The sequence below is a fragment of the Diceros bicornis genome, chromosome 28, assembly GCF_020826845.1.
Source record: "Diceros bicornis minor isolate mBicDic1 chromosome 28, mDicBic1.mat.cur, whole genome shotgun sequence".
NCBI classification, from domain to species: Eukaryota; Metazoa; Chordata; class Mammalia; order Perissodactyla; family Rhinocerotidae; genus Diceros; species Diceros bicornis.
The window spans coordinates 31,410,945-31,423,530 of NC_080767.1; the positions used below are offsets into that span (position 1 = coordinate 31,410,945).

The 12,586-nt window shown below is 40.1% G+C and overlaps 1 protein-coding gene across 1 annotated transcript; it reads left to right on the forward strand.

Annotated features, from left to right (window-relative positions):
* Window positions 1–10,785: 10,785 nt before the first annotated feature.
* Window positions 10,786–11,819, forward strand: LOC131393735 (olfactory receptor 1L4-like). Its single transcript, XM_058524776.1, has one exon. The coding sequence runs from the start codon at window positions 10,884–10,886 to the stop codon at window positions 11,817–11,819; it is 936 nt and encodes a 311-aa protein (XP_058380759.1). The 5' UTR covers window positions 10,786–10,883.
* Window positions 11,820–12,586: the final 767 nt, after the last annotated feature.

A 12,586-nucleotide genomic window follows, 5' to 3' on the forward strand; every position in this document is an offset into this window, starting at 1 on the left:
TCATTTTCATTTGTCTCCAGGTATTTTTCAATTTCTCCTTTGATTTCTTCATTCTTCCAATAGTTGTTCAGTAGCATGTTGTTTACCCTCCACATATTTGTGACTTTTCCAGCTTTCTTCTTATAGTTGACTTCTAGTTTCATACCACTGTGGTCAGAAAAGATGTTTGATGTGATTTTAATCTTAAATTTAAGGTGGCTTCTTTTGTTTCCCAATGCATGGTCTATCTTTGAGAATGTTCCTTTTGAGCTTGAGAAGCATGTGTACTCTGCTGCTTTGGGATGGAATGTTCTATATATATCTATTAAGTCCATCTGATCTAGTATTTCATTTAAGGCCAATGTTTTCTTGTTGACTTTCTGTCTGGATGACCTATCCTTTGTTGTAAGTGGTGTGATAAAGTCGCCTACTATTATTGTGTTGCTGTCAGTTTCTCTCTTTAGGTCTGTTAATAGTTGCTTTGTATACTTGGGTGCTCCTATATTAGGTGCATATATATTAAGAATGTAATGTCGGAGTGACGTCAGCATCATGGCGGAGTGAGCTTTCCCGTGAATTCTTCCCCCACAAGATACAACAAAAGCAACAGCCACAGACCAACAACGGAATCCCAGACAGTGAAAACCTAGAGCGGAGGGATCCACACTGCCGCACATCGGAGAGCGGAATGTACTGGGCCCCCAGAGGAAGTGGGGAGAGGTAAGGAGAACTCCGCTCCCTCCCCATCAGATCAGCAATCCCGGTCCGCGCGGCTCCCAGAGAGGGGGGAGGGGCGGCCCTCGGCGGGAAAACTGTAGCTCTTCGGGCTCTCTCAGCCAGTGGGAAACTCCCGCACAGAGGACTCAGAGGAGCCATAGGGCTACCATCAACATCTGAGCACCCCAGAGAGCGGATAAAGAGGGGCAAACGAGAAGCCTCCCACGTCAGGGACCCAGAGGGCAAAAGAGAGAGCTCCCCCCTCCCCGCAACCCGGAGTCTGCAGCTCGACCAGACCTAGCGATCCGAGGCAGACCTGAACAAACTGGACTGGACCCGTGGATCGCAGCGGGAAAAAAAAAAAAAAAAACTGCGGATTGCAGCAGAAAAACTGGGGCAGAGTGCAGGGGGCTAGGACTACACAGCCCTTTACCACCAGACAGTGGCGGCAGGTGGAAATTGCAACCAGAGACTTCCAGGATGAGGAAAATCAAAACCAACACAGGAACCACAATGCAAAAATATATGAAATCACCAGACCAGAAACAAAATGACAAGCACCCAGAAATCAACCCCGAAGACACAGAAATCCATAAACTAAATGACAGAGATTTCAAAATAGCTATCATAAAAACACTCAACGAAATACGAGACAACACAGACAAACAATTCAATGAGATTAGGAGTTTCTTCACAGAAGAGATTGAAATCATAAAGAAAAACCAATCAGTGCTGATGGAGATGAAGAACACAATGGAGGAGATAAAGGAGAATCTGGAATCTTTAAAGAACAGAGCTGACAATATGGAGGAAAGAATTAGTACTTTAGAAGATAGGAATACAGATATACTCCAGATGGAAGAAGAGAGAGAACTAAGACTAAAAAGAAATGAAGAAAGACTCCGAGAAATATCTGACTCTATTAGAAAATGTAACATAAGAATTATAGGTATTCCTGAGGGAGAGGAGAGGGAAAGAGGAACAGAGAGCCTATTCAAGGAAATAATAGCTGAGAATTTCCCAAATCTGGGGAAGGAGCAGGAAATACCAGTAAGCGAAGCCAACAGGACACCTATATATATTAACAGACAAAGGCCTTCATCACGACACCTAGTGGTAAAGCTAGCCAGGGTCAACGACAAAGAAACAATATTAAGGGCAGCTAGACGAAAACAAAAAATAACGTACAAAGGAACTCCCATCAGGCTCTCAGCGGATTTCTCAACAGAAACTTTTCAGGCTAGAAGAGACTGGAATGATATATTCAAAATACTGAAAGACAAAAACTTTCAGCCAAGAATACTCTATCCAGCAAAAATATCCTTCAAATATGATGGAGAAATAGTAACTCTCCCAGATAAACAAAAGCTAAGGGAGTTCATGGCCACGAGACCCCCACTACAAGAAATACTCAAGAAGGCCCTCAGGCCTGAAAAAAAGAAGAGAAAGGGAACACAAAGCTTGGAGGAAGGAGAAAAGTAGGTAGACAAAATCAGAGAAATAGTAGATCTTTACCGGAATAGGTTAGCAACCACTTAAATACTAAACTCAAAGATCAAAGGAAGAAATTCACCAAAAATAAATTTAACCTCATCACTGTAAACACACAGCCACAACACAAGATAGAATAAGGTATAACAAGAGCAACTTAGAAGGGGAAGAGGAAAGTGACTGAATTGACTTAGTATAAGGAAATAGGAGGCTATCAGATAATGGACTATCTCATACACAAGATTTTTTGCCCAAACCTCAAGGTAACCACTAAACAAATAATCAAAGCAAAACCACATATGATAAACAAAGATAAAACTAGAAGAATCATAAGACAGAACAACGAAACTGAATTGGCAGTCCAAAACAAATGGGACAAGAAACAAAGGAAATGCAAAAGAACCAGAAAATAAGTGACAAAACAGCAACATTCAGCCCTCATATTTCAATAATTACCCTAAATGTAAATGGATTGAACTCTCCAATCAAAAGATACAGAGTGGCAGGATGGATCAAAAAGCAAGACCCAACAATATGCTGCCTTCAGGAAACACATCTTAGCACTAAAGACAAGCACAGGCTCAGAGTGAAAGGATGGAAGACAATACTCCAAGCTAATGGCAAACAAAAGAAAGCAGGTGTTGCCATACTCATATCAGACAAAGTAGACTTCAAGATAAAACAGGTTAAGAGAGACAAAGAAGGGAAATATATAATGATAAAAGGGACACTCCATCAAGAAGACATATCACTTATAAATATATATGCACCCAACATAGGAGCACCAATGTACATAAAACAACTATTAACAAACCTAAAAGGAGAAATCAACAACAACATAATAATAGTAGGGGATCTTAACACCCCGCTTACAGCAATGGATAGATCATCCAGACAAAAAGTTAATAAAGAAATATTAGACTTAAATGAAAAACTGGACGAGATGGACCTAGTAGACATATACAGAGCACTCCACCCAAAAACAGCTGACTACACATTCGTCTCAAGCACGCATGGAACATTCTCTAGGATAGACCATATGTTGGGAAACAAAGCAAGCCTCAATAAATTTAAGAAGATTGAAATCATAACAAGCATCTTTTCAGACCATAAGGCTATGAAACTGGAAATGAACCAGGAAAAAAAAACTAGGAAAGTGACAAAAATGTGGAGATTAAACAACATGCTACTGAACAACCAATGGATCATTGATGAAATTAAAGGAGAAATCAAAAACTATCTGGAAACAAACGAAAATGATAACATGCCATATCAAACCATATGGGATGCAGCAAAAGTGGTCCTGAGAGGGAAACTCATAGCAATACAAGCCCACCTTAACAAACAAGAAAAAGCCCTAATAGGTAACCTTAGATTACACCTAACAGAACTAGAAAAAGAAGAACAAACAAAGCCCAAAGTCAGCAGAAGGAGAGAAATAATAAAAATCAGAGCAGAAATAAATGATATTGAGACCAAAAAAACAGTAGAAAGGATTAATGAAACAAAGAGTTGGTTCTTCGAGAAGATAAACAAAATAGACAAACCCTTAGCCAGGCTCACTAAGAAAAAAAGAGAAAAGGCTCAAGTAAATAAAATTAGAAATGAAAGAGGAGAAATTACAATGGATACCATGGAAATACAGAGGATTATAAGAGAACACTATGAAAAATTATATGCCAACAAATTGGACAATCTAGAAGAAATGGATAAATTCTTAGACTTATACAACCTCCCAAAATTGAACCAAGAAGAAATGGAGAATCTGAATAGACCAATAACAAGTAAAGAGATTGAAATAGTAATCAAAAACCTCCCAAAAAATAAAAGTCCAGGACCAGATGGCTTCTCCAGTGAATTTTACCAAACATTCAAAGAAGATTTAATACCCATCCTCCTCAAACTATTTCAAAAAATAGAGGAAGATGGAACACTTCCTAAATCATTCTATGAGGCCAACATCACCCTGATACCAAAACCAGACAAAGACAATACAAAGAAAGAAAATTACAGGCCAATATCGCTGATGAACATTGATGCAAAAATCCTCAACAAAATATTGGCAAACCGAATACAACAATATATTAAAAAGATCATACACCATGATCAAGTGGGATTTATACCAGAGACGCAGGGATGGTTCAACATCCGCAAATCAATCAACGTGATACATCACATCAACAAAACAAAGAATAAAAACCACATGATCGTCTCAATAGATGCAGAGAAGGCATTTGACAAGATACAACATCCATTTATGATAAAAACTCTCAATAAAATGGGAATAGAAGGAAAGTACCTCAACATAATAAAGGCCATATATGACAAACCCACAGCTAACATCATACTCAACGGGGAAAGACTGAAAGCCATTCCTCTGAGAACAGGAACGAGGCAGGGCTGCCCACTCTCACCACTCCTGTTCAACATAGTACTGGAGGTTTTGGCCAGAGCAATTAGGCAAGAAAAAGGAATAAAGGGAATCCAAATAGGTAACGAAGAAGTGAAACTCTCACTATTTGCAGATGACATGATTGTATATATAGAAAACCCTAAAGAATCTGTTGGAAAACTGTTAGAAACAATCAACAACTACAGCAAAGTTGCAGGGTACAAAATCAATCTACAAAAATCAGTTGCATTTCTATATGCTAATAATGAACTAACAGAAAGAGAGCTCAAAAAGATAATACCATTTACGATTGCATCAAAAAGAATAAAATACCTAGGAATAAATCTTACCAAGGAGGTGAAAGACCTATACAATGAGAACTACAAGACATTATTGAGGGAAATCCACGATGACATAAAGAAATGGAAAGATATCCCATGCATGTGGATTGGAAGAATAAACATAGTTAAAATGTCTATATTACCTAAAGCAATCTACAGATTCAATGCAATCCCAATCAGAATCCCAGAGACATTCTTCACAGAAATAGAAAAAAGAATACTAAAATTTATATGGGGCAACAAAAGACCCCGAATAGCTAAAGAAATCCTAAAGAAAAAGAACAAAGCAGGAGGCATCACAATTCCTGACTTCAAAACATACTACAAAGCAATAGTAATCAAAACAGCATGGTACTGGTACAAAAACAGACACACAGATCAATGGAACAGAATTGAAAGCCCAGAAATAAAACCACACATATACGGACAGCTAATTTTCGACAAAGGTGCTAAGAACATGCACTGGAGAAAGGAAAGTCTCTTCAATAAATGGTGTTGGGAAAACTGGACAGCCACATGCAAAAGAATGAAAGTGGACCATGTGCTATCGCCATTCACAAAAATTAACTCAAAATGGATCAAAGACCTGAAGGTGAGACCTGAAACTATAAAACTCATAGAAGAAAATATAGGCAACACACTATTTGACATTGGTTTTAAAGGAATCTTTTCAGATGACATGCCTACCCAGACTAGGGAAACTAAAGAAAAAATAAACAAGTGGGACTTTATCAGATTAAAGAGCTTTTATAAGACAAATGAAACCAGAATCAAGATGAACAAACAACCAACCAGCTGGGAGAGAATATTTGCAAAACATACATCTGACAAGGGGTTGATCTCCATAATATATAAACAACTCACACAACTGAACAACAAAAAAACAAACAACCCGATCAAAAAATGGGCAGAGGAAATGAACAGACACTTCTCCAAGGAAGATATACAGATGGCCAATAGGCACATGAAAAGATGCTCAACATCACTAATCATCAGGGAAATGCAAATCAAAACAACACTAAGATACCACCTCACGCCCGTTAGAATGGCTATAATCACCAAGACAAAAAACAACAAATGTTGGAGAGGATGTGGAGAAACAGGAACCCTCATACACAGCTGGTGGGAATGCAAATTGGTGCAGCCTCTATGGAAAACGGTATGGAGATTCCTCAAAGAATTAAAAATAGAGATGCCCTATGATCCAGCCATCCCACTACTGGGAATCTATCCAACGCACCTGAAATCAACAATCCAAAGAGGCTTATGCACCCCTATGTTCATTGCAGCATTATTCACCATAGCCAAGAAGTGGAAGCAACCTAAGTGTCCCTCGACTGACGATTGGATTAAGAAAATGTGGTATATATATATATACAATGGAATACTACTCAGCCATAAAAAAAGACAAAATCGTCCCATTTGCAACAACATGGATGGGCCTGGAGCGTATTATGTTAAGTGAAATAAGCCAGAAAGAGAAAGACAAACACTGTATGATCTCACTCATATGTGGAATATAAACCAACACATGGACAGAGAAAACTGGACTGTGGTTACCAGGGCAGTGGGGGTGGGGGGTGGGCACAAGGGGTGAAGGGAGTCATATATGTGGTGATGGACAAACAAAAATGTACAACCCAAAATTTCACAATGTTAGAAACCATTAAAACATCAATAAAAAAAAAATGTAATGTCTTCTTGGTGGAATGTCTCTTTTACCAGCATATAATTTCCATCTTACTCTCTTGTTATCTTTTTTAGCTGAAGTCTGTTTTGTCTGATGTAAGTATGGCTACACATGTTTTCCTTTGGTTTTCGTTTGCTTGGAATATCATCTTCATCCCTTCACTCTGAGCCTGTGTTTGTCTTTAGAGCTGACATTGGTCTCCTGGAAGTGGCATATTGTCAGGTCTTGTTTTTTAATCTATCCAGCCATTCTTTGTCTTTTGATTGGTGAATTCAATCTATTTATCTTTAGAGTCATTATTGATATATAAGGGCTTAGTACTGCTATTTTATTGTTTTTTCTGGTTGTTTTATATATCCACTGTTTCTTTTTCATTGTATGTCTGTCTGCCATTTCAGTTTGGTAGTTTTCTGAGATTTTTTTTCTCAGTTTCCTCTTTATGTCTTAGGACTCTGCTCTGATTTTTGGTTGTGTGGTTACCATGAGGTTTGTATAAAGGTCTCACAGTTGAGATAGTCCTTTTCCTGCTGATAGCATCCTATCTCCATTAGCCTATTCAGGGTCCATCTTTTTCCTCTTCCCCTTCTATGCTTTTGTTGTCACAAATTATCATTTTTCCTGTTGTGAGTTTGTTAACAAACTGAAGTGGTTTTAGTTATTTTTTATACTTTCTTTTCCCTTTAGCCTTTATGTTATAATATTTACTCACTTATTCTGATATAGAGTAGAGGTTTTACGATTCTGTCTATTTATCACCTTGCTCAATGGTTTGTAAATCTTTGTCTTTTTGTTTGGGTTAGGAGTGCTCCTTTCAAAGTTTTGTAAGGCATGTCTAGTGGCAATGAACTCCCTCAGCTTTTGTTTTTCTGGGTAAGCCTTTAGTTATCCTTAATATCAGAAGGATAGCTTTGCTGGATAGAGTACTCTTTTTTTGTGTGTGTGAGGAAGATTGGCCCTGAGCTAACATCCATGCCAATCCTCCTCTTTTTGTGAGGAAGCCCGGCCCTGAGCTAACATCTATTACCACTCCTCCTCCTTTTTTTTCCCCCTTTTACTCCCCAAAGCCCCAGTAGATAGTTGTACATCATGGTTGCACATCCCTCTAGTTGCTGTATGTGGGATGCCACCTCAGCATGACTGGACAAGCGGTGCATTGGTGCATGCCCGGGATCTGAACCCGGGCCACCAGTAGTGGAGTGTGCGCACTTAACCGCTACGCCATGGGGCCAGCCCCTAGAGTATTCTTAAGTGATAGTTTTTGTCTTTGAATATTTTGAATATATCATTGCACTCTCTCCTAGACTGTAGAGTTTCTGCTGAGAAATCCACTGATAGCCTGATGCTGGTTCCTTTGTAAATGATTTTCTTTTCTCTGGCCACCCTTAATATTCTTTCTTTGTAATTGATCTTTGACAGCTTTCATATAATATATAATATGCCTTGAAGAAGGTCTTTTTGCATTGAGACAATTAGAAGTTCTACTAGCTTCATGTACTCGTATATCCAGTTCCTTCCGCAGGTTTGGGAAGTTCTCAGCTATTACTTATTTGAATAAGCTCTCTGATCCTTTATCCCTCTCTTTTTCTTGTGGGATAGCCATTGTCCTTATGCTGCTCCCTAATTGAGTCAGATATTTCTCATAGAATTTCTTCATATTTTTAAAATCTTAGTTCTCTCTCATCTTTCACTGGAATCATTTCTAGATTTCTATCTTCAAGCTCACTAATTCCCTCTTCCTTATGGTCTGCTCTATTTCCAATGCTTTCTACTTTATATTTCATCTCATTAATTGTGTTCTTCATCTCCAGAATTTCTGGGTATTTTTTTTTTTTTTTTTAGAGTTTCAAACTCTTTGGTGAAGTACTTATTCTGTTCATTAATTTTGTTCCTCAGCTCACTGAAGTGTCTTTCTGAGTTTTTTTGTAACTCGTTGAGTTTCTTCATGACACCTATTTTGAATTATCTGTCAGTTAAATTGTAATCTCCAGTGACTTCAAGTTTGGTTTCTGGAGAGTTGCCATTTTCTCTCTGTTCTACCATGTTACTGTAGTTCCTCCTGATGCTTGATAAGTTGATCCTTTGATGGCACATTTGTGGTAGTAAACACCTATCTTATTTGGGCAAGGCTTTGGTTACTTTGTTCTGAGCTGCTTCTGGTTGTATTTGAGAGCCTACACTTTCACCTTCCACTGCCTCTGCCAGAGGCACTGTCAGTTCCTTCCTTGTGCCACTTGTGCCTCCGAGGTTGCTGGTGCCTTGCTGCTTATTATGTTGTTGCAGTCTTGGGTGTCACCACCAGGGTCACAAGGCTGTGAGCACTTCTGCTGCTTCTGGGGCACCTGGGTCTCATGTTCCCCTACTGCCTCTCCACGGGCTCTCCTCAGGCTCAGGTGTTGCTGCCCTTTGCACCACCTGCACTGCCAGTCTCAGGTTACCTGGGGGTGCTAGCAGCATCACTGCCATGAGCACTGAGTTCACGGGTATCACTGTCACTGACATGAGTTTGTGGACTTGTATGTAGCCCCCACTGCTGGTAAAGTCAATGCCTGGGCTGCCCCCACTAGGGGCTGGGTAATGTGTTCTCCTGTGGCTTCTGAAGTCTCAGGTTGCAGGTGCCCCCTGCCATTGCTGGAGGAGGGGCAGGGGGAAGTGCATAAATGCTGTTCTTTCTCTTGCAGACTTTGGTTGGTGGCATCACCTGTGTCCTTTTTGAAATCTCAAGTCAGGGCACCACTGCCCCTGCTCATTATATCTGTATCTGGATGCAAACCTTGCTGCTGGAAAACCAGGTTCAGAGTGGCCTCTGCCTGGGGAGAAGGAGGGGGCTGGTTCACCAGCATGGCTGTATTTCCTGTAGCCTCAGATCATATGATTCACCCACCACCACCACTGGAGGAGGGCAGAGTCTAAGGCATGAGTGTTGCTGTGCCTCCTGCAGCCTCTGCCACCAGTGCGACTGGAGTACTCCTTAAAAACTCAAGTCAGAGCACCACCGCCACTGCCAGGAACATCCACATCTGGAGCGCCACTGCCAGGAGATAGTGAGGAAGTTGCTCCCCTAGTTCCCCTGCCAACTAGAAGTCCAGTCCACCTACCTTCAGATGTATAGATTCATAGATCTCCCAGGCATTCTAGTGTGTTGTGCAGAGAGTCTTTGTTGGTCAATGGATGTAAAACTGGTTGAGAGAAAAAGGTAACAACTCACTCTGCCATGAGGCTAATGCCAGCTCTTGAAGTTTTTTAATTTGAGAGGAACTTTTTTACAGCTTTACTGAGATATAATTAATATATAACATTGTTCAATATTCCTATGATATTTGAATGTTTATATAAGGACTTCATAGATTTTAATCAAAAACATTAATATATTTAAAGAAATATTCTCAGTAACAGTGGCTATTACGGGTGATATTCTCATTTTGAGTGGCATTTCTGAACCAAAAACTTATAACTTTAGTTTCCAGATGATGTCAGACAAACAGAAATGCTCAGGTAAACATTAAGCATGTTTTGCTCTGAGTACTTAATGAAGTCTCATCTGAATTCCATAGGTATCATAGAGCATTGACTAAATCTCTTGCTCTCCTTTGTTTTATCTCCACTACCACTGCCACCACCTCTGCACCTATGAGTAGGAGAGGACTTCATTCATTGGGACTCTTTGTACGAAATCATCCTGACTCAGGGTGGGATCCAGTAGCCTCTTACCCTAAAAGAAGAATAAAAAGAGGCTAAGGATTTAGTCTAGAAATAACTGAAGAAGAGTCTTTGGAAAGAGAACTGAGAAGAACTTGGACAAATTATGCCACATAGAAGGTTCGAAGAACATGTGGGAAAACTTTAGTTTCTCATTCAGGAAGCAGCTTGGAATTTTTAAACATTCCCCTTGTTGGATATAACTCCCTGTTTCTCTATACAGTCATGGGCCACATAATGAGGTTTCAGTCAATGACAGACCACATATATGAGGGTGGTCCCATAAGATTAGTACCATATAGCCCAAATGTGTAGTGCCTAGGTTATCTAGGTTTGTGTAAATACACTCTATGATATTCGCACAAACACAAAATTGCCCAATGATGCATTCTCAGACAATTCCTCGTGTTATAGGATACATGACTGCATTTCTTGAAGTAAATAGTCTTTAATCTCCTGACAAATAACAGTGGACTTTTTTGTATAGGTAGAAGGCTAGTGAAGAAAGTGTCTTAATCAAATTCTCCTTCATATCTCTCCCACTGCTTCTCCAAACCCTGTGCAGGATGTCAGAGACATGGAGATAAAGAACTACAGCAGCAGCACATCAGACTTTATCCTCCTGGGCATCTCTTCCAATCCTCAGCTACAGAAACCACTTTTTGCCATCTTCCTCATCATGTACCTGGTCACCATGGTAGGGAATGTACTCATCATCCTGGCCATCCACTCTGACTCCCGCCTCCACATTCCTATGTACTTTCTTCTCAGCAATCTGTCCTTCACGGATATCTGCTTCACAACAGACATTGTGCCAAAGATGCTGCTGAATTTCCTATCAGAGACAAAGTCTATCTCCTACGTGGGCTGCCTCATTCAGATGTACTTCTTCATAGTCTTAGGGAACACTAACAGCTACCTACTGGCCTCTATGGGCATAGACCGGCTGGTAGCCATCTGCAACCCCCTGAATTATGATGTGGTTATGAATCCACGACGTTGTTTCCTCATGTTGCTGGTTTCTTGCACCATCTCCCACCTGCACTCCATGCTTCGTGTGCTACTCATGTCCCGCCTGTCTTTCTGTGCCTCCCATGTCATTAAGCACTTTTTTTGTGATACTCAGCCTGTGTTAAAGCTATCCTGCTCTGATACTTCCTCCAACCAGATTGTGCTCATGACTGAGTCCCCGGCTGTCATTGTGACCCCCTTCCTGTGCATCCTCTTCTCCTATCTGCGAATCATCATTACTGTGCTCAGAATCCCGTCTGCAGCTGGAAAGTGGAAGGCCTTCTCTACCTGTGGCTCCCACCTCACCGTAGTGGTCTTGTTCTATGGGAGTGTCATCTATGTCTATTTTAGACCCCTGTCCATGTACTCAGTGTTGAAGGACCGGGTTGCCACACTCATGTACACAGTAGTGACACCCATGCTGAACCCTTTCATCTACAGCCTGAGGAACAAAGATATGAAGATGGGTATGAGAAAGTTAAGGTTCAGAATTCTCTCATAGAAGGAATAACAACATAGAATGTCATAATTGAGAGATGATCTGAAAGATGATTAGGTAACCTTCCTTCCTACCCATTTTTTACTTGGCACCCTCAGAGGTCATCAGAGGTGGTTTTGAATAGAAAAAAGAGCATTGACCTTGAAGTTTGAAAACTTGGTTTTTATCAATGACTTTGACCAAATAAATGTTCAATTTGAGGCCAGGTACTTCTAGCAATCCAGATTTCAAGAAAAGAGTTTCTGCCACTCATATAGTGGAATAAAGCTATTTCCTAATGTCTCTTCTATAAGTTGACATCGGCTAGTATTCAAGGAATTATAACATCCTATTAGTTTTTAGAATAATATATTACATGGATTTCAAGGGAACTGGGGAAGACTCTTTGAGGAATGCCCTAAGATTGTTCTTAAGAATGTACTTATTTTTACACACAAAAGTTCAGTAGACGAGGAAATGGACAGAGCATTTCAAATGGTGGAAACCACCCAAACAAGTAGAGACAACCAACATTGGAATGTGTTTGAGAAACAGTGAAAAGCCTTGTGAAGATTGTTCAATTTAAGAGCAGGGAGAATAAGGCTGCAAGGATAGAAAATGTATAAGGCAGATTTACACTCCCATCAACACCAAAGTCATCACAATGTGAATTCTCAGTACTCGACTCTTTCCCTTCCCTCTTAATTCTTCCTTTCTCCACATGACCACAGTCCTAATGGAAATTACCTTTATATCCTAGAAAAAGCAATGTGTATCAGTAAGGATAAGCT

Bases quoted from the DNA above. Each gene is read 5' to 3' on its own strand.
- LOC131393735 (XM_058524776.1), top strand. From the start codon at position 10,884: ATGGAGATAAAGAACTACAGCAGCAGCACATCAGACTTTATCCTCCTG.